General features: G+C 39.0%; 2 protein-coding genes across 2 annotated transcripts; one reads left to right on the plus strand and one right to left on the minus strand.

Moving 5' to 3' along the window:
* The first annotated feature begins 5542 nt into the window (after nt 1-5542).
* Nucleotides 5543-14830, plus strand: LOC125229058 (glycine N-methyltransferase). The gene is made up of 6 exons (XM_048133835.1): nt 5543-5696; nt 7144-7367; nt 9711-9838; nt 11864-12123; nt 13282-13391; nt 14625-14830. Exons 2-6 carry the CDS (start codon nt 7153-7155, stop codon nt 14785-14787), a joined length of 876 nt encoding a protein of 291 aa, XP_047989792.1. The 5' UTR covers nt 5543-5696; nt 7144-7152; the 3' UTR covers nt 14788-14830.
* A 1662-nt stretch (nt 14831-16492) lies between these two features.
* Nucleotides 16493-19282, minus strand: LOC125228766 (protein transport protein Sec61 subunit gamma). Its single transcript, XM_048133439.1, has 3 exons — nt 19145-19282; nt 18965-19061; nt 16493-17105 (listed from the first exon to the last, which is right to left on the minus strand). Exons 2-3 carry the CDS (start codon nt 19056-19058, stop codon nt 16993-16995), a joined length of 207 nt encoding a protein of 68 aa, XP_047989396.1. The 5' UTR covers nt 19059-19061; nt 19145-19282; the 3' UTR covers nt 16493-16992.
* Between the last annotated feature and the right edge of the window lie 469 nt (nt 19283-19751).

A 19751-nucleotide genomic window follows, 5' to 3' on the forward strand; every position in this document is an offset into this window, starting at 1 on the left:
TCAGAGCCGGCATAGGTCAACTTACATTGGCCATTTACGCGTCAGTAGAGGGACAGTCATACTTCTGTCCCTTTTCATCTGGCGCGACTGCCCGCCGTCCTTGAAACGGCCAATCACAGCGCGCTTAACACATTCCCCGCCCGCTCCTCGCACCCCAAACACTGGTGACTCGTATCGCGAACAAAATATACAAGAATGCTACTCTATAGGAGGTTCTCTGTGACTGACATTGACTGAACTAGCATGACAAATAAGTACGAACGATTCCGGAAAAATACGAAAGAAACCCTTTTGGCACTACATCTGTACTCAATGTCATCAACATCATCACCATGGTTCGACGCAATTCTTTTTTTAGTTTTACAGCATAGATAGACGGTGGCAGAAATAAAATATAAAACTCTAAGAAACGTGAATACTTTGACTGCAATAAAATTCCCGAACTGTTCTGTAATATGCGGTCGCGATATATTTGTTATCATAAAATGTATGTATAATTAATTTGACTGTATTTTTGTATTGTGATATTAATATCATTATGTAAGAGGAATTCTTTGTTTTATTTTACTGTCTCGTAATGTCAATTATTTTTCAGTACAGATGGTGTTTTTATTACGCACTAGTGCGAGAAGTGGTTCATTATATGCCAGGTCGAAACTTCGGAGGCTCATCTGTACTGAAAAACGTCGTACGATACACGTGCGAAAAGGAAATTCGTAACTCGTGTCGATTTAAAACACTCCCTACGGTCGTGTTTTAATTTATCGCCACTCGTTTCGTACTTCCTTTTTTACGCACTTGTATTGTAATGTACTATTTCAGTGTAGATGGTGCTTTTGTATCGCACTAGTGCGAAAAGTGGGTCATGTTTTGTCAGGTCGAAACTTCAGAGGGCCATCTGTACTGAAAAACGGTACACGTGCGAAAAGGAAATTCGCAACTCGTGTCAAAATTTTCTCTTTTCCGCACTTGTATCGTAATGTATAATTAGATTTATTTTCGTTGTTATGTGCACCCGATTTCCTTATTGTCCAATTAAGGAAAACAAAATAAGCCTATATTGCCATAATTTATAAAATAAAACCGGCCGCGACCGGTTCTTATCTCACTTAGCATACATTATCAGCAACTCTTAGAGAATCGCACGTACTACTACAATCACACGATATTATAACAAGAACAGTTAGCAAAATAGACTCTATGGTGACGAAGTAAGGCTAACTCGGTGGTAAATGTATGTTTGTTCGTTTCATCTGATTAAGCATGATACAGCGCGGAGCGATAGCCATGAAAAGTTATATCACGGCAGAGTTGTACTGAATATTAACCGAAAGGTGATTTTCACGTTTGCAGTGGTTAAAAACTGCTGCGTCAACAGTATTTTTGAGAGTCGCGTTGGATCAATGTTTTTAACAACCTTTGAAACTATGGGCAAATAGTATTTTATGCAACAGGCGTTTAAAGGAGGTCAAAAAAGACGAGTGGCGTGGGTAACAATTTGAGGCGAAGCCGAAAATTGTTATTGAGACGCCACGAGTATTTTTTGACTCAGTTAAACACCGTTGCATACAATACTTTTTCTACGACCATGCACTTAGTTTTTAATAGTTTTCTTGCATAACTTTCGTGAAATTCACACTGTTTCCTGTATTTTGACTCAAAGGTTTGCATTGTCAGCTCGGCTGCCCAAAGCCTTCTCGCGCACGCCCGCAGTGTCGTTATAAGGCGTTGCCATGGTTACAGAGCCAAACAATGCGTTTTCAGTTTTTTCGATACTGCGCGCATTCGCGGAAAGCCGGCGGACGCTGGCTTTGGGGAATAGGCCTTTATGCAGAGTTTTAAAGATCTGTGCACGACCCTGTAAATGACGAATAAAGATTCGGGAGTAGGAAAAAATAATTACCTATTTAGTGCATATTATTTTTTATTAAATTAAGGAAAATGTAGCATTTTATGACTTTTCCCGGTGAATCGTCTTAGACTTGCGGAACGTGCTTTGTGTGTCGTATTGCTTTTTAGTATGTATTTACACTATTTACGTTTTTTAAAAAGGTTAATTCAGGCGGCCAATGCAATAACAATATATGTTTCCTTTATAACTTTTACGGTATCACTGGCTCCATGGATTTGATAAAATAATTTTATAGGTAGTAGCCGCCTTTTAATTTAAGATACGTACTTATCTAAAATGTTGCTTCCTATATCTCTATTGTTCCTGAATATAGCCATAAAACCCTTTCAGGAAAATGTATATGGAATTAACTATTTTTGGGGGCCTTTACTAGAAACTTGCATACGTCACATAACGTAAACAACTCTGGCATTTGATTGATCGCGAACTGATCGACTGATGACACTCATAATGATAAAACAGAACTTGCCAATCATTTGTCTAGCTATATATACCTACTAAAAGTCTTCTCTTCTTCTTCTTCTTTGCCTGGTCCCATTACGTGGGGTCGGTCCTCCTCGTTCGTAGGCGCCAGGACACCCTATCCTGGGTTGTCTGTGTGTTCAGCTGTGCCCGTTGTATTTCTTTGTTAACGGTTGTCCACCACGTGGTAGGCGGTTTTCCTCTGCCCCTTTTCTTATCTAGTATAGCCAATGCTTTTTTGACAGGGTATTCCTCATCTCTCCTCATCACATGCCCGAACCATCTCAGTCGGCTTTCAGCCATTTTCTCGATAACGGGAGCCACTTTGAACGAACCTCTGATGTACTCATTGCGTATCTTGTCAAGTCTGGTCACCCCCGCCGCCCACCGCAGCATCTTCATCTCGTTAGTGCTCATCTTTTGCTCGTGTACCTTTTTGACGGCCCAGCACTCGGAGCCATACATCATGGCGGGTCTAACTGCCGTTTTGTAGACTTTTCCCTTTAATTGTATAGGCATTCGATCATCGCAGAGTACTCCTGTGAGTGATCTCCATCTACACCATGCCGCATTTACTCTGTGTGATACATCTGCGTCAATGTCTACGTTATCTGTTAGGATCGATCCGAGGTATTTAAATCGGTTGACTTTTAGTAATGGCTGATCGTCAATACTTATCACACTATCAGATGAAGGTTGGCTACTGAAGTTGCAACTGAGATATTCAGTCTTGCTTCGGCTGATGCGTAGTAGACCATTGTCTTCTAGCGCTTTTTTCCATTGCTGAAGGGTGGCGTTTAGTCGGGTTGCACATTTGTCAACGAGTACAACATCATCCGCATACAGTATGCACCACGGAAGGGGGGACTGGATGTTCTTTGTCAGGTAGTCCATCGATAGATTAAATAACAGAGGACTGAGTGCGGAGCCCTGATGCACACCCACTTTAACCTCGAAAGGCTCGCTAAATCCGGCTAGGCTTCTTACTTGCGTCTTAATGTCATCGTACATGTCTTTTACCAAAGTTATGTAGTGTTCTGGGATTTGTTGTGCTCTCATGGATTGCCAAACTAACTTTCGTGGTATCCTGTCGAAAGCCTTTTCGAGATCTATAAATACAAGGTGTAAATCTTCTTTATTGGCCCGGTGTTTCTCCATAAGTATCCTCACCGTCTGGATAGCGTCCGTTGTGGATTTTCCAGTCACGAATCCGCATTGGTTACTGGATATCGATACTAACTTGGCAAAACGATTGTTCAGTACGCGCTCCCAGATCTTCAGCGTGTGCGAAGTAAGCTTTATACCCCTGTAGTTACTACAATTGCTTACATCTCCTTTATTTTTGTAAAAAGGTACGAGGTAGCTGTGCCGCCATGACTCTGGGATCTTCTTGCCGATGAGAATAAGATTGAAGAGCTTAGTCAGCCATTCTATAGCGATCGGCCCAGTTAGCTTCCATAGGTCTGCGGGAATGCCATCTGGCCCTACTGCTTTATGGTTCTTCATTTTTCTCAAGGCTGCACGCACTTCATCCCTGCTGATGTTATCTAAGGGTCCGGATGTTTTAGGGTAATAGGATAGGGGTTGGCTCGGAAACTCTTCGTTTAGTAGCTGCTGGTAGTATTGGCACCATCTCCGGTTTATTTCTCTATTGTCGGTTAATAGTTGTCCATTACCATCTTTTATGTATTTATTGATCTTAATGTCTAGACTTGCTGTGTGACGTTGCTTGGCAAGTTTGAATATGTCCTTGTCATTTCTTGCAGATTCAAGTCTAGAGTAAAAGGCATTTCTCGAGTTTTCCCTCTCCTGTGCCACCCTACGTTTCGCTATCTTTTTGCTATTTATATATTGAGTGCGGTCTTCTTCGAGTCCCGAGGTCTGCCATTGTTTAAAGTGATCTTTCTTGATTTTTAGGGAAGCCCTTACATCCTCGTTCCACCACGCAGGGTCTTTGTTATTGCTCAGTCCACCTCTCGATATTCCTAATGTTTCCTGAGCTTCCTTTTTGCAGAGCTTCTCTAAACCGGACCACATGGCGTTTGCAGTGTTATTACTCGTTTCTATATCCTCTTTTAGCTTTTTCTGTAGTGTTTCTACGAGTTTAGATCCTTTCTCAGTGTTTAGCAGATGCCACTTAATTTTTGGAGTAATGTTTTTAGACTGCTTGGTCGGTTTTGGTAACTTAATACAGCTAACCATGAGTCTGTGCTGTGCCGTAAGTGCTTCGCCTGGGATTACCTTACAATCTCTAAAGTTTTTAAGCAGATGTCTATCAGCGAGAATGAAGTCTATTTGGGATTGCTTGTTACCGCTTTTATACGTTATTAAGTGTTCTATTTTCTTTTTGAAAAAGGTGTTAACAATTGCCAAATTGTGTCTTGCGCAAAACTCCAATAATTGTTCCCCACCCTTGTTAAGTTTTCCATATCCGAACATTCCCTGTACTGTCCTGTACGCAGCATTGCACTCGCCCACGTGCCCATTGAGGTCTCCCCCGACGTATTTTGTTTCCCCATGGGCTATAGAGTTCAGGATGTCATCGAATTCACTCCAAAATGTTTTTTTTTTCACTTTCCGAACACCCGGGTTGTGGTGCATGGTGGTTGTCCGTCCATGGCTAGTTTCACTGCTATGAGTCGATCACTCCGCCTATCTACATTTATTATACGCTGTTTTAGAATAGTATCCAGCACAATGGCTACTCCGTTTCGTGCGTTAGTTGTCCCGTGATATATTATCTGATACCCTAACCCTATGTCCCTGGACTTTGACCCCTTCCATTTGGTTTCTTGTAAACAGCAGATGTTGATTTTTCGGGCTTGTAATACCTTGGATAGTTCTTGGCCTCTACCAGTGAGTGTATACCTACTAAAAGTATTATATTTAATTGTTTATATGTTCAATTCCGAATTTTGATCGTGAAAAGTGATTAAAACTAAGTCAAACAATAGGTACAATCTACAGCTGTAGGCATCTATAAGAAAGTAACTTCAATTACAAAATACATAAGAAATGATGTGTTTAAAAAAATCCATGTAAGTACGAGTCATATTAAAATTTAAAATTTTTGTATTTCAGCTATCTCTGAGTAGGTTCATATGTACCGATGGCATTAAATATTGTCTAATAAATAAATAATAATTTTGCGAGCTCTTACAGATTGCTGCACAAGTAAATCCACGGGAAAAGCCAGTAGGTACGGCTCGCGTAGGAAAAACAACGTTCGCCGAGCACAAATATGACAAACATCTCATAAATCTCATTATGATCACGGCAGCCGCGGAGTGACGGCGTTACTCGACTGATTTTGCATCATACGGTAAGTCTTCTAAATATTCGCGGGGCGTACGAATTTCCAAAGTGGAATTTTACATTTTGGGAATTTTATAAGGTTTTGGCAAAATTAAAGTGTTTTTGCGACTATCCCTAATATAATTAGTTTTCTTTATTTATTTTTATAGTTAAATTAATTTTAATTTATGATTTAATTGGAAGTGACTAGAGAAAATGTTATAAAGTAATGAGAACTTGAATAACAAAATGTCAAAGATAAATTAGAGCTAATAAACAAGAGCAAAATATTTAATCAGCTGACCGCGCAATATTAGGACATTTAGAAGATATTTTGTACCTATATATGTATTAGGTATACAGAGTGGGGCCTGTAACAAAGGCGAAGAATTGAACTGTAGGCTATTCTCCTTATACTGATCAACATTTGTTCAGTGACTTTTAAAAATTATGAAGTCTTTAAATTTTTCATACAAAATAAATATTAGCTTCAATGTACGCCATTATTGTTGTCATTGACGTTGTCTGTCACACTTTAGACTTAACAGAATTCGCAATACATTACCTATTAGAAAAAACTTTCAATGGTGATAAAAATCAAAATACAAGTTATTTTTAAAAGTCACCGAACAAATGTTGATCAGTATAAGGAGAATAGCCTAGAGTTCAATTCTTCGCCTTTGTTACAGGCCCCACTCTGTATATGTAATTTAATGTAGTATTGAAGTTATTTTAAACTTTGACGATTTTTAGACATATTATTTCTGTATCTCGGGGCCATGGATCCCGAACCTTCGGGAGGTGTAGATACGTAGGACCGAAACCAACAGCACAAAGGCCTTTTCGTGCACTTTAATATCGTAAAACCTAGCGTCTACGCCAAACCTTGGAATTAGTCGCCAAAGACGACCCCAGGCTCGCAAGAGCTGACGAAATGACGGGATAACGCTAGGAAGAAGAAGACCATCGCAGTGTCTAATCTTATACATACCAAATAAGTATTATCTGTTTTATTCAAACTGGCATTGCGTGCGATTGCGCATATGTCATAATCATAAGTTACGGGCAAGCAGATAATGTAAACATTAGAGTAATTGGTGCCAACGGCATCGGCAGTTTATTATCGCCACGACAAACTAAGATTAATCAGGTACACGTTTTAATTAATCCAACTATTGTACTAAAAGTTCAAGTACCGACAGCGGCTAATAAAATTTTCGATTTTTTTACGGGGAATTAAGGTACCTAATTTTGACTCCTACGTATACAAAAATCTGAGAAGTCTAAAACATTGTCTATATGTTAACTAACTGATAATACCTACACCATTTGGATAACTTTCCACGGCATCCACTTTAAAACGCTTTAAAATAACAGACAGACGGATACACCACCATAAGGGTTTGTACCTTTTTGGCACGGCTCTACGGAATCCTAAAAACGATCGAAATCTTAAAAAACATGTCCCTTTTCAGGCAATCACAATGACTTCAATGGCTGACAAAGTATTCCACCCCCGCTCGGAGGGTATTCCCTCCGAGGGAGTTATGGACCAGTATGCCGACGGCAAGGCAGCCAGGGTCTGGAAGAAGTTCGTGGGAGACAGCAACCAGAGGACGCAGAACTATAAAGACTTCTTAATCGGTCTGCTGCGCGCTAATGGCTGCAAGAAGATATTGGACGCTGCCTGCGGTACTGGGTAAGTCTGCTCAGAGGTCAAAAACCTCTTTTTTTCAGTACCTATAGGTACATATGGTATTTATTGCCGCACGGGTTCTCAAAGTAGATACTCTTTGTCAAGTCGAAACTTCAAAGGGCCATAGTTGTATGTACAGTCAACCGATTTGAATGTGTGACCGTGTGCCATAAGAAGTCACATTGACGTTTACTGTGCAAAGGTTCTACAGTGGCCTATCATTCAAATTGGTTGACTACCTACTGAAAACCGTCGCACAGTCAACAACACAGCTGTCAATACAGACAAACACAATTTAGACGAATCTCGATATTCAGAGTAGGTAAGTAGGTATAAGTATTAACTTGGCTAAGTCGATTACTTTTTCAGTGTTTAACTGATTACCGTTATCGTTACGCACTATTTAGAATGGTCTGTAACTCAATAGGCCTCACATCTAGATATGATTAGACGAATGCAGATACAGATATATTTATTTACCTATTTGCATCCAAGTATTTGGGCAGAACCTAGATAACAGCATAGCAATAATATGTAAACTATATATCCAAAATGTTAATAACAAGTGATAATATCTCACAAATATTATTATTATGATGTAATAGATAACCTTTGGATCACAGCCATCGGGTTAAGCATTATTGATCATAACAAATATGAATGGCTTTTCATATATTTGACAGGGAAGATGACGTAAATAATATTAAAGATTTCACGTGTGATAATCGTGGTGACAAATAGGTGTCCGGTCTGTTTGATGGTAAGGGGTTGGGAAGCAAATTAAAGGCGTTAGATTACGACGCACCTATTGGCAAAGTGCGTGAAGCAGTGGAGCTGTTTGTCAGAAACACAGAATATATAATAGTACAGAAGGCTCACTCCTTTGATGTTCACAAAATGCCGCCTACATTAACAAACGGACCGCACGCGAGCAGCCGACATTGAATTTTATTGCGCTGCGCGAAGGTCGTCACCACTGAATGGACCGCGAACTCGCGGCCGCCGACATGTACTTGTAGCGCGGCGATAGAATCGCGGAGTGAGCCACCCCTGCCAGAAATACATCTTATGGGCATGTCAAGCAATACTTAATGCTACTTATTCGCGGACATTGAAACTAATACAGAGATAACGAAGAAAATAATTTTTAAGAAAAAAAAACCGTCGCCTTTCGGGTTCTGGTGAAAGTTACTTGCGAATGTTGGATTATGTAGAAATGTGTAGGTATTTTTTAAAACTGCTTTTAATGCTTTAATTATTAGATGGCAACATAAATGAATATACGTATAACGTTAAGGTTTGAGGAGTTTCCTCAATTCCTCATGAATCCGATATTATATTATAAGAAATCGAAGCTTGACAAACTTTGACTTGAAAACTCAATATGCTTAACAAACATAACTAAATAAATAAATGTCACTGTTCTGGACTTAAATGCATGCTTTTCTTGCAAAAATACCAAAGTCACTTATGAGTGTGCCGTTCAGATTTGAGGAGTACGGTTCTGACTATCATCAGCAGTTCCACTGCACCAAATGTCACTGTTCTGGACGCAAGTGCATGCTGTTCTTATAAAAATACCAAAGTCACTATAAGCGTGCCGTTCAGATTTGAGGAGTTCGGTTCTGACCATCAGCAGTTCCACTGTACCAAATGTCACTGTTCTAGACGTAAGCGCATGCTGTTCTTATAAAAATGGCAAAGTCACTATAAGCGTGCCGTTCAGATTTGAGGAGTTCGGTTCTGACCATCATCAGCAATTCCACTGCACCAAATGTCACTGTTCTGGATGAAAGTGCATGCTGTTCTTATAAAAATACCAAAGTCACTATAAGCGTGCCGTTCAGATTTGAAGAGTTCTATTCTGGCCATCATCAGCAGTTCCACTGCACCAAATGTCACTGTTCCGTACCTAAATGCATGCTGTTCCTTTAAAAACACAAAAATCACTATATGTATGCCTTTCAGATTCGAGGAGTTCCCTCGATTTCTCCAGGATCCCATCATCAGAACTGGGTTCTGAGAAAAATGGGACCAATCTGTATGCATATACATTCAATTAAAAAAAAAATTTCAAAATCGGTCCAGTAACGACGGAGATATCGAGGAACAAACATTAAAAAAAATAAAAAAATAAAAAAAAAAACATACAGACGACTTGATAACCGTCCTTCTTGAGATATGAGGCGACGGTTAAAAAGTATTAGAAAAGCCTACAAAAAGAGGGCAGCACCATTAACACCCATTGGGCCTCCTCTGTCTCTCGCTCTATAGGTACGAAAGAGCGTTACGAAGAACGATTTGAAAGTACAATAACTCACAATTGTAAACTTGTATTGGTTTCAGGGTGGACTCCATGATGCTAGTCAACGAGGGTTTCGAGGTCGTCTCCGTAGACGCTTCAGACAAGATGTTGAAACATGCCCTCAAGGCGCGATGGGAGAAGAGAAGAGACCCTAAGTTCGACCAGTGGGGTAAGTACCTACTTTACTACAGAAGCTTTTACAAGTTCTACATTATGCTAGGCTAGGTTTTCGAGATGGTCTGGTAGATGTTTCAGACAAGATGTTGAGATTGAAACACGTGCTTAAGGCGCGCTGGGAGAAGAGAAAAGACCCGAAGTCGACCAGTGGAGTATGTATCTACTTTACTACAGAACCTTTTACATGATGCTATAGTGGCTAGGGTTTCGAGATGATCTGGTAGATACTTCCAATAAAATGTTGAAGCACGCAGTTACTTTATGATCGACCAACTTTTTTTAATATAGTTAAAGGGGGCTTTGAGGTGGCCTCTATACCTACACGCTTGACACGCTTCCGATAAAATTCTGAAACAACTGGGAGAAATAGGATCCTAGGTTCGACCAGAGAGTATTCACTTTGATGTACCGTACCCACTTATTGCCAAAGACATATATAACTCCGTATATACAGATAAAGTCTAAGAAAAAAACGTACCTCAGTACCATACAGAAAAAGGTACGGTGGCCTAGATGGCATTACACCTTTGGGATACGCTCAGCTAGATGGCGCTAATATTAATATTTGACATTTTAAAACATATCAAGCTAAGAATATGGGCCAAATTGTCAAAACTGAGGTGCAAAAGTTTTAAGCCTGTGTCAAGAGATGGCAGTCTATGCACTGTGATCACACATTTAAGGCTGCTTTCAAAAAAAACGTCAAAAGAATGTAAAATTGATAGTTTTAGTCGGTGAAATACTACACTTTCCGTTATCCAATAAATGTATTTAATTCAAGTTCCAGTTAGAGCATCTTATTATCTCGATTTTTATAAGACTGGATTTTTGAAAACTAACTCACTAAATTAATTATGAATTTTTCTCTAATGCACGTTTAGAAAAACGCACGTATAGAGCTGAATCAGTCGATCTTATTTGTAAAATTTGGACAATTTTGAATATTAAAACAGGTAAATTTATAATTCGTATATCCTGTACCACAATCATTTCAGACTAGATTTTTATTTTAAGTTTTTGAAAAAGAGTAAACTAGCCTAAGGCGAATTCAATTTTTTTCAGAAATTACCTAAAATTAAGTGACAATTTCTTTGAAAATCTACATCACATAGAAGTAAGTTTTGTACTAAATTAATCTGCAAAGTTTACTTAAATTGCCGTTATGCCTTAGTGATTATAAATTGCTATTATTGATTTTTGCCAATTTTTTGAAAACGAGCCTTCACCGGTACAATTATTACCACTTTTGGACATTTTCTCATATTTTGTTAGACCAAGTAGAAAAAATCCTATAATGTGATATATATTTATAAACTACTCGCAAAGCCCTTTAATTTGATACCACACACGGTATGATCGAGCGCTCGGTTGCGATTTCACTATTTTTAACACGAAAACCCTCTTAACTTCGACAGTAACTCTCTATAATACTCGATCCTCTTTGTTATTACTAGAGCCCAACATATTATTTCCAAATTTTAACTTCTGATTATAGTATGAATTTTCTGAGATGCACTTTTCGCTTTTGCCCTAATCTGTTAAACAAAGGCCTTTGTTTCTATTAGTCGCCGCGGTTAGCTCCCGTTTCCACAGCACGTGCCAAAGTCTCAGTGTAGTTAAAAAGCAACTATCATGATAGCAATAAGGTTCGAATCCATAAAAAGCCCTTTCGGAGATAACACGTTTTGTCATCTTCAAAAAAAGTTACCTGCACACTGCAAACTGTTTAATAAATTTGAACCTTATTGCTATCATGATAGTTGCTTTTTAACTACACTGAGACTTTGGCACGTGCTGTGGAAACGGGAGCTAACCGCGGCGAATAATAGAAACAAAGGCCTTTGTTTAACAGATTAAGGCAAAACCGAAAAGTTCATCTCAGAAAATTCATACTATAGCAGAAACGTCTGCAATCGATGCCACTAGGCTGAGAATAAATTTAAAAGTGGAAAAGTGAGTGAGTTCAAGTCTCACCCAAGGCAGACATTTTCCACTTTTAAATTTATATTATTTCCAGTTATCGAGGAGGCGAACTGGGAGACCCTCCACTCAGACGTGCAGTCATTCCTGCCCGGGGCCTCGTTCGACGCAGTCATCTGTCTCGGGAACTCCTTCGCTCACTTGTTGGACGAATTCGGCGACCAGCGCGTGCAGAAGCGAGCTTTGGAGAATTTTGCCAAGTGTCTGAAGCCGGGAGGACTGCTGTTCATTGATCATAGGAATTATGACGCTATGATCGATAGTGGAGCGACGCCGGGACATTCTATTTATTACAATGTAAGTTAATACATCTGGTTTCCTAATGATTTTGTTACGTTTAAAAACTATGATCTAAAGGGTTAAAAAAAATACAATAAAAAAAGTCAAAGTCATAACCAAACCCAAAAACCATACCAACAAAAATAGTTCGTGATCAGCAGCGCAGGCTTCGTCAAGTGGACATAAAACAAATCAGCTACAGGCTTTGTCACCTACATAAATACATATGAAGTAATCCGCAACAGGCTTTGTCAAACTTAAACTACCCTATGGCGCCACCCCGGACCGTAGCTGGCCCAAATTTTTTTGTTACGTGGGTCACTATTAATATAATCACTGCTTAATTTGGTCGAATAAGGCAAAATGCGCAAGGAAAAGCGATCGTTAGAGAATTTTGCCAAATGTCTGAAGCCGAGGGACTTTTCTTCATAGACCATAGGAATTACGATGCTATGATAGACAGCGGGGCCACGCAGGGATGTAAGTTAATACATCCAGTTTTTTTTTTGTACGTCAGTATTGTTTTGTACGTAGCTCTTGTTATAGGCACTAAAATTTGAAAGATTTCGGCGACCAACGCGTGCGTTAGAGAATTTTGCAAAATGTCTGAAGCTTCCCGAGCACTGCCGTTTATTGGTCACAGGACTGTCATAAATAAATGTTAAGCCTCCGCCACACATAAGGGCCCGCGCACGGAGGCAACAGTATGCTCGGCGACTTTCGTATTTGTATGAAAAGTTGCGTCGCCTCGTGTGCGCACGTTCATACTAGGCCATGGTTGCGACAAAAAAGTCGCCGGCAACAGTTGCCCGTCTGCGCGGGCCCTAAAGCGTTTTGATAGCGGAGCGCAATGATAGCGGTGCGCCGGCGGAACGCTGGCGTTCCGTTGGGCAATCCGCGCTCGTTAGTTCCCGCCGGCGTCCGCTGGGCGCAACGCCAGCGTTCGTCCGGCGCACCGCTATCGTTGCGCTCCGCTGACGCGCCGCTACCGCTCCGCCTACGCTATCAAAACGCGCATGTGTGGCCGAGCTTTTATAGGACATTCTTACACAGATTGACTGAGTCCCACGGTAAGCTCAAGAAGGCTTGTATTGTGGGTAGACTATTTATGACCTACTCCCATTACTCAATATGTAGCCCATTCAAAATGATCTAACGATAATTTATGTTTTCCAGTGCAAGTACCCCGTAGACATCAAAACGTCAGTCCTAGTGGTGGGGGGCAAGCCTCAGCTAGTCACCTTGGACTACTGCATCGGCTCCCAAGGAAGCAGTGAAGACCGCAGGTAAGATAAGCTAGACTTGGTCAAAGAAGTACTCCATCGCTCACCAGTTGGCGCCACTGTAGATTTTGATCCAAAGTAACTTCAGAGCTTTGCGCCGAAAGCCTTAATAAAGACCGCAGAAAAAATAGTCGATAATGAGGCTCCGAATGTGATGTTGATATGTAAAAGTGCCCCTGTGGCCTATTTGCTGAACATAACATCATCAGTGAGGACCGCAAGTAAGCTAACTTTCGTCAAACAAAGAAGATTTTTTTTATTTTATTTCATTGGTTCACCAACAGTTATTTACACTAAAAAGTGATGTTATACATTGAAAAAAGTATTTTTCTAAGTGTAATAACCACTTATAGGTAAACACCACATGCTTAAGAAAAATATAAATTAAGTACCTACTTAACGTTTTGAACTGAATCAATTATTTATTTATTATTATTAATCGCTCACCAGTTGGCGCCACTGTAGGTCAAACGTCAGTGCTGTTGAAAGTCAGAAAGATCTTTTCCTTATGCAATTAGTTTTTACACGCATTTTAAAGACGCACTTACCCCACCAGACGCAAATACCACGGTTTACTAAGTGTTATAAGTTTGACGTGACTGTGAGTGTGTTTGTCTGTGGCATCGTAGCTTTCGAACAAACGGATGAACTGATTTAGTACAAAAAAAATTGTTTGTAGGCTGAATTAACTGGGAGTGTTCTTAGCCATATTTGAGCAAAATCGGTCCAATATGTCAGTTTTGTTTTTCAAAACTATATTTTGTACCATTTAAAATACCCAACTATAATTTATTTTTCCCCTCACTAGCTCGGAAACAAGTGTTTTGTCCTTTAATACCAGCGGGTAAAAACGCATTTTATCCACTAGTGGGTAAAGTAATTTGACCTTGAATAAAGTCAAATTACTTGCTTTAAAATTGATAAAAGTAGGTGAATCTAGTAATAAAGATGATTTACCACCTGTGGAACTACTGGAAGCAGTGATAAACGCATTTTTTGCGTTGTAGTTTCCTCGCTATATAGTGAGGGGAAAAGTTTTGTGTTACACTCGGGTGCAAATGTATTTTACTTCTCGTGTGTCAAAAAACTCGCAAGTTCAGGATTCTATTCTCGAACCACTCGCTTCACTCGTGGTTCAACTATAGAATCCTTTCACTTGCTCGTTTTTCAATTCCACACTCGGCGTTAAAATACAACTTTGCCCCCTTGTATAACAAATAACTATTATTCTTTCAGCGAATTCCGCCTCTGCTACTACCCGCACAAGCTAGAAAAGTTCACGCAAATCCTGAAGGACGCCTTCGGCCCCGGCAGTACCCACAGTCTCTATGCTGACTTCAAGCCTCTCTCCGAAGTGCCCGTTCCAGGGTTCTACATACACGTTATTAAGAAGCCGTAAAAATGTTCTGTGATAAAGAGAATAGGGTTATTTTATTATATTATATTTATTATTTATATGAGCCTAGAGTGTCCCACTGCTGGGCAAAGGCCTCCCTCTTCCCTTTCCACGTATCCCGGTCCTGACCCGTTTCCCACCAGTTCTCATCAAAAGCGTCAAGGTCATCTCGCCAACGCCGTCGAGGCTTTCCGCGACCCCGGGTTCGATTTGGTGGGACCCAATTGGTTGTCGCTTTAGCCCACAGGTCATCCGGCATACGACAAACGTGCCCTGCCCAGTCCCACTTAAGCTATTATTATATTAAATAATATTTTTAGAACAAAATTTCTTGTTTGCTGGAGTTTATTGACATTATAGAGGAATAAGTAAGGGAAGAGAATCTCCATACATCAGTAAATGCGGGTTATTTGTATAGGTATAGTTAAGTGACATCTAGCGAAAATCACGCGTCAAATAGCGTGAATTATCAGTACCACTACTCGATACTAGGTGGCAACAGTGTCTCTTCTGCCAAAAATTTAATATTAGAACAGTTTACAACTTATATTGAAGGAATTGAAAACAGAATACTTATTAATACTATTGTAATATTAGATAAAAATTGGTGAGCATTAGACTTCGTTCGTCACGACATCTATTGACAAGTAGCAGTACTGATAATTTTAAAATAAAAATAAAATATTTTTATTGCCATAACTACCAACACAAATACATGAGAAAAAATTAGAAACAAAATGGATAAAAACTTAAACAATGTAGCAGGAAATAAGAATAATAAGAATGTAACAGGAAATAAGAAATAAGGAAATAAGAAATTTACAATAGTTGACGCGTGATTGACGCTTGATTGTCGCTAGATGTCACTTAACTATGCCTATACAAATAACTCGCATTTACTGATGTATGGAGTTACAACTCTTCCTTTCTCATTCCTCCATGTTGACATTTACATTCCAACCTTGAGTCATTACTAATATATTAACCCTGAAATTGCTAAAATTAGCACTGAAGCTTGAGCACTTTCATGTGCCCTGCCTACCCCTTCCAGGAATATAGGCGTGAGTTTATGTCTGTATTTATCAGATTGGTTTAGATTTTTGATAAAGTTACAAGTCCTATTTCACAAAGATTTACAAATTTTGCAATATACATCTCTCAATATGATATTTTTCATTGTCATTTATGTTAAATGTAACGTTTTTATTTAATAAAGTTGTTCTGTTTTCATTGTGCCTTTTTTATTCCGCTTTGGTTGGTTAGTACGGTTTGATATTGCAGTCTGTAGCCAAATCTTACTCAAACGGCAGAAAAAAACAATAAATACTATGAGCGGTCGGCGGTTGGGGTGGTGTAGCGGTCGAACACGTCCATTCCCGGCTTCGCCACCGCCCACTGGTTGATCGCTTCTTTAGTGTATACTGTATAGTTGGTGTATGGTATCTATTTCAGTTTTTAATACTATGAGTAGTTTTTTCGATTTTAAGGTTCATATCCAAATGGAGTTTTGAAAACAGTGATTTTTCATTTTATTAATTAGCTGCATGAATTTAAGACATGCATATTTTTGGAAAAAGTTTGGAGAGTGGAGAGGCCTGGAACAGGGTTAAAACAATGTGCAGCTGGTTCGTAATTATTTCTTCAAAAAATCTAATTTAGGCTTTCCTGGCTCTATTTCAGATAACCGATACAAATGAAATCCATTATAATAATTTGAATAATTTATTCATTCAATTTAAAATATAAAATGAAATTAATGGGATGCTTTAACTTAGTGTCCGGGCCTTAATGTAAGAGGGGAGGTTGACAGTACTCAGTCTAATTGACGTTTAATTATATTTTAATGCTGCCTTGAACAATGTTCATGATTTTAAATAATTGTAACTTTCTAATAGTTTGATTTAAGTGTCAAAAACAACAATATACATGATTTTTAAGGAGTATTCACACTGTTGACATCTGCCGAACAGACTGCTAACAAATTTGAGCAGTCAACATTTCAGATGAATTTAGAGAGTCCACCTAAGAGCATTTCATTTTATGAATGAAATGCTCTTGAGCCAGTTCATTTTATGAAAGGATTAGCGGAGAGAAAGAGGGGCATACATTATACGTAATATGGCTGTCCCCTCCTTAGACTGACTTGTACCCCTGAATAAGTACAGCCCACCTCCAAATGAGAATTATGTCTAAACTAAAGCTAAGAGTTTATGATCCGACGATGATGTTGTTGATGGGGATGTGTATGAGCTTCACGAAGAAACCGATGAAGCCCATGATGCAGAAACCGATGGCTGTCGCGATGGCAATCTTTTGGAATTCTGGAAACATGAAACATGGAATGTTAAAAAAATAAAATTTTCTGTGTATTACAGAAAGGTTTCATGATTTTAAGGTTACAGAGAGACAATTATTTATTAAATCAATGCTTGGCAAGTACTCGGCTAGGTCCATATCATCCTGCCAGGCAATCATGGTTGTGCAATACACACAGAGAACCTCCTATAGAGTGGCAGTCTTGTATATTTGGTTCGCGATACGAGTCACCAGTGTTTGGGGTGCGAGGAGCGGGCGGGGAATGTGTTAAGCGCGCTGTGATTGGCCGTTTCAAGGACGGCGGGCAGTCGCGCCAGATGAAAAGGGACAGAAGTATGACTGTCCCTCTACTGACGCGTAAGTGGCCAATGTAAGTTGACCTATGCCGGCTCTGAATAAATTATAAATATGACTTATTTGTGGAATGTAATGCCGTCTGTTTTTAAATTTGAGCTTCTTGTTACCTTTCCACACCATTTCACACTACAGGTGGACATCTTTCAGGCATCAAAATACCCTTTTCCAATTTTTTTGTGCGAAAAACACGCGCTGCTTTCGGGTCTGTTACTTGGTCGATACTGATCGGGCACGGCGAGCGCCCGCGCTTATATCAGTGCAAATACTAGGAAGGCTGGCCACCGCGAGTCGTCTTGTAATAGATGTCTATAGGGGTTGGTCTGTGGCAATACATGATAAAACATTGGGCCGTCCCTATCTTACTTACAAATAGTGCAATAGGAATGGCCCTGATGTTTTATCATTTATCGCGCCACCATACTTTTGCCTGCCTGGACTGGGAAGAATAGCGACTAAACAATGGATAATAAAGAGCCCCCCCCTAAACAATTATAAGTGCCTAGAAAGGCCATGTATCTCCAAATCTAGTGTTTAATATTTTGCAGACAAGAGGGTCTCCAAATTACAAAAAATATACAGTTCTTTTGCTCTCATTAACAATTCAGGGAACAATAAAGGGTTAGCACACATTTTGTCACCTTTTGTCTCAGGTATGGTAAGCTAAGCATCCTAACCAAAGACCTAGACAAGTAAATTGAGCTACACTACATTGTCCCAAAAAATATTACAAAGTAGCCATACACAAGACTTGTCCTTTAACTAGACCGTAACACATTTTTTTTTATTGGCTTCCTAATGATTTGCCAGTGTAATGTCGATTTTTTTAATAAATAAATTTTGTTCGAAGTAATATGATGTTGATGAAGTACAATTTACACATAGCTATCAATCCATTTTGATAAATTTAATCAATTCTAAAATTTAGTGGGGTTAGTTAGAGTTAGATGACAACGAAACACAACTACTGGATTAGTAATATTAGACATTGAGAAGAAATAGAAAGCAAAAAATAAATATTAACATGAAATATAACAATAAAGATTAAAATTTTAAGTTATTAAGCTTACAGAAAGAAGTGAGGGCCATAAGGATGTCCCTATCCTTAACATTGACTGGGGCAATTAATGTAACTCTTAATTTTTTTTTTTTTTTTTTTCTTATTAAAATTAACCATACACTATAAGAAGTCTTGACCCCCTATGGCAATCAACATGTTAAATAAGAAATGGAATATAGTTTTACCCGTTTCATGTAAACAAAATGAGATAAATAGATGCAGTTGATCAGATATATTTAAATTGACAAACATATGTAGACTACTTATTCATTTTATGGTGGAATAATGCCAAATTTCTGAATACATTTGTACAAGTTTCAATATGCTTTCTCTGAGTTTGGCAGCTTAGTACAGTGTATACTGAACAGTAAATGTGTCACATTTTACAGTTATATTTACTTTAAATCTACCTTCTATGGCAGAAAATAACGTGAATATGGTGAAACGTACCTTTCCTGTCTGGCTTAGTGCATCTCCTGACCAGTCTGAGAGAATCCTTAGCGAACTGCTTGCCAGGCTCCACGAATTTAGCGATCTGATCCATTTTCTGAAAATTACACACCGATTTAGAAAATATTTACACTTAGGAGAAGCCGTTCGAGGTAATTTCACGATTTAATAGAAACTTACTTATTGAGTAATTAGATTTAACAGAGTTCCAGTTAGAAAACTGCGTTGAAGCACCCAATGCAATGGTAAATGCTAGCTTGCGTGAGAGAACGTAGCGAAACACTAGACGTCAACCAGCCACGTATCGAGAAATTTCACGCACGTCACCAGAATTAGTGATGAGACGACGTGACAGTTGTCGTGATCGATTTCCATTGACTATCGATAGTATCGATTGCTAAAAGTGTCATTTAAAAAAATGAGATTATGAATTTAACGATTTGATCGTCAATATTTCATGTTATATTTCTTATCCGCAGACCTCAAAGACCAAACTTTGAATGATAAAACTTTTATATACTGGGTAATTTTTGATCCAATTTGCCGACGTGTCCAAAGTTTATAAAACCGATGGTCCTAATCAGAAAAGGAGAAAAGACACATACAGTTAGTTTCAGATAAAGTAGACTTCACGATGTAAAGATCACAATCACTTGAGAAATACGAAAAGTGTTGTTGTAACACAAGTCACAACATACCACCAAAAATTTTTGTACTCGCTCTCACTTATGGTAGAACGTTGTGTGTTCTATTTATATAAAACTACAACTTTCGCATTCAAAAGAAC

This window comes from Leguminivora glycinivorella, chromosome 8, assembly GCF_023078275.1.
Source record: "Leguminivora glycinivorella isolate SPB_JAAS2020 chromosome 8, LegGlyc_1.1, whole genome shotgun sequence".
NCBI classification, from domain to species: Eukaryota; Metazoa; Arthropoda; class Insecta; order Lepidoptera; family Tortricidae; genus Leguminivora; species Leguminivora glycinivorella.

Coding starts and splice junctions, on each gene's coding strand:
- LOC125229058 (XM_048133835.1), top strand. CDS start 7,153: ATGACTTCAATGGCTGACAAAGTATTCCACCCCCGCTCGGAGGGTATT. Junction 7,368..9,710: donor GACGCTGCCTGCGGTACTGG/GTAAGTCTGCTC, acceptor TATTGGTTTCAG/GGTGGACTCCATGATGCTAG. Junction 9,839..11,863: donor CCCTAAGTTCGACCAGTGGG/GTAAGTACCTAC, acceptor TATTATTTCCAG/TTATCGAGGAGGCGAACTGG.
- LOC125228766 (XM_048133439.1), bottom strand. CDS start 19,058: ATGGATCAGATCGCTAAATTCGTGGAGCCTGGCAAGCAGTTCGCTAAG. Junction 17,106..18,964: donor CACTAAGCCAGACAGGAAAG/GTACGTTTCACC, acceptor TCATGTTTCCAG/AATTCCAAAAGATTGCCATC.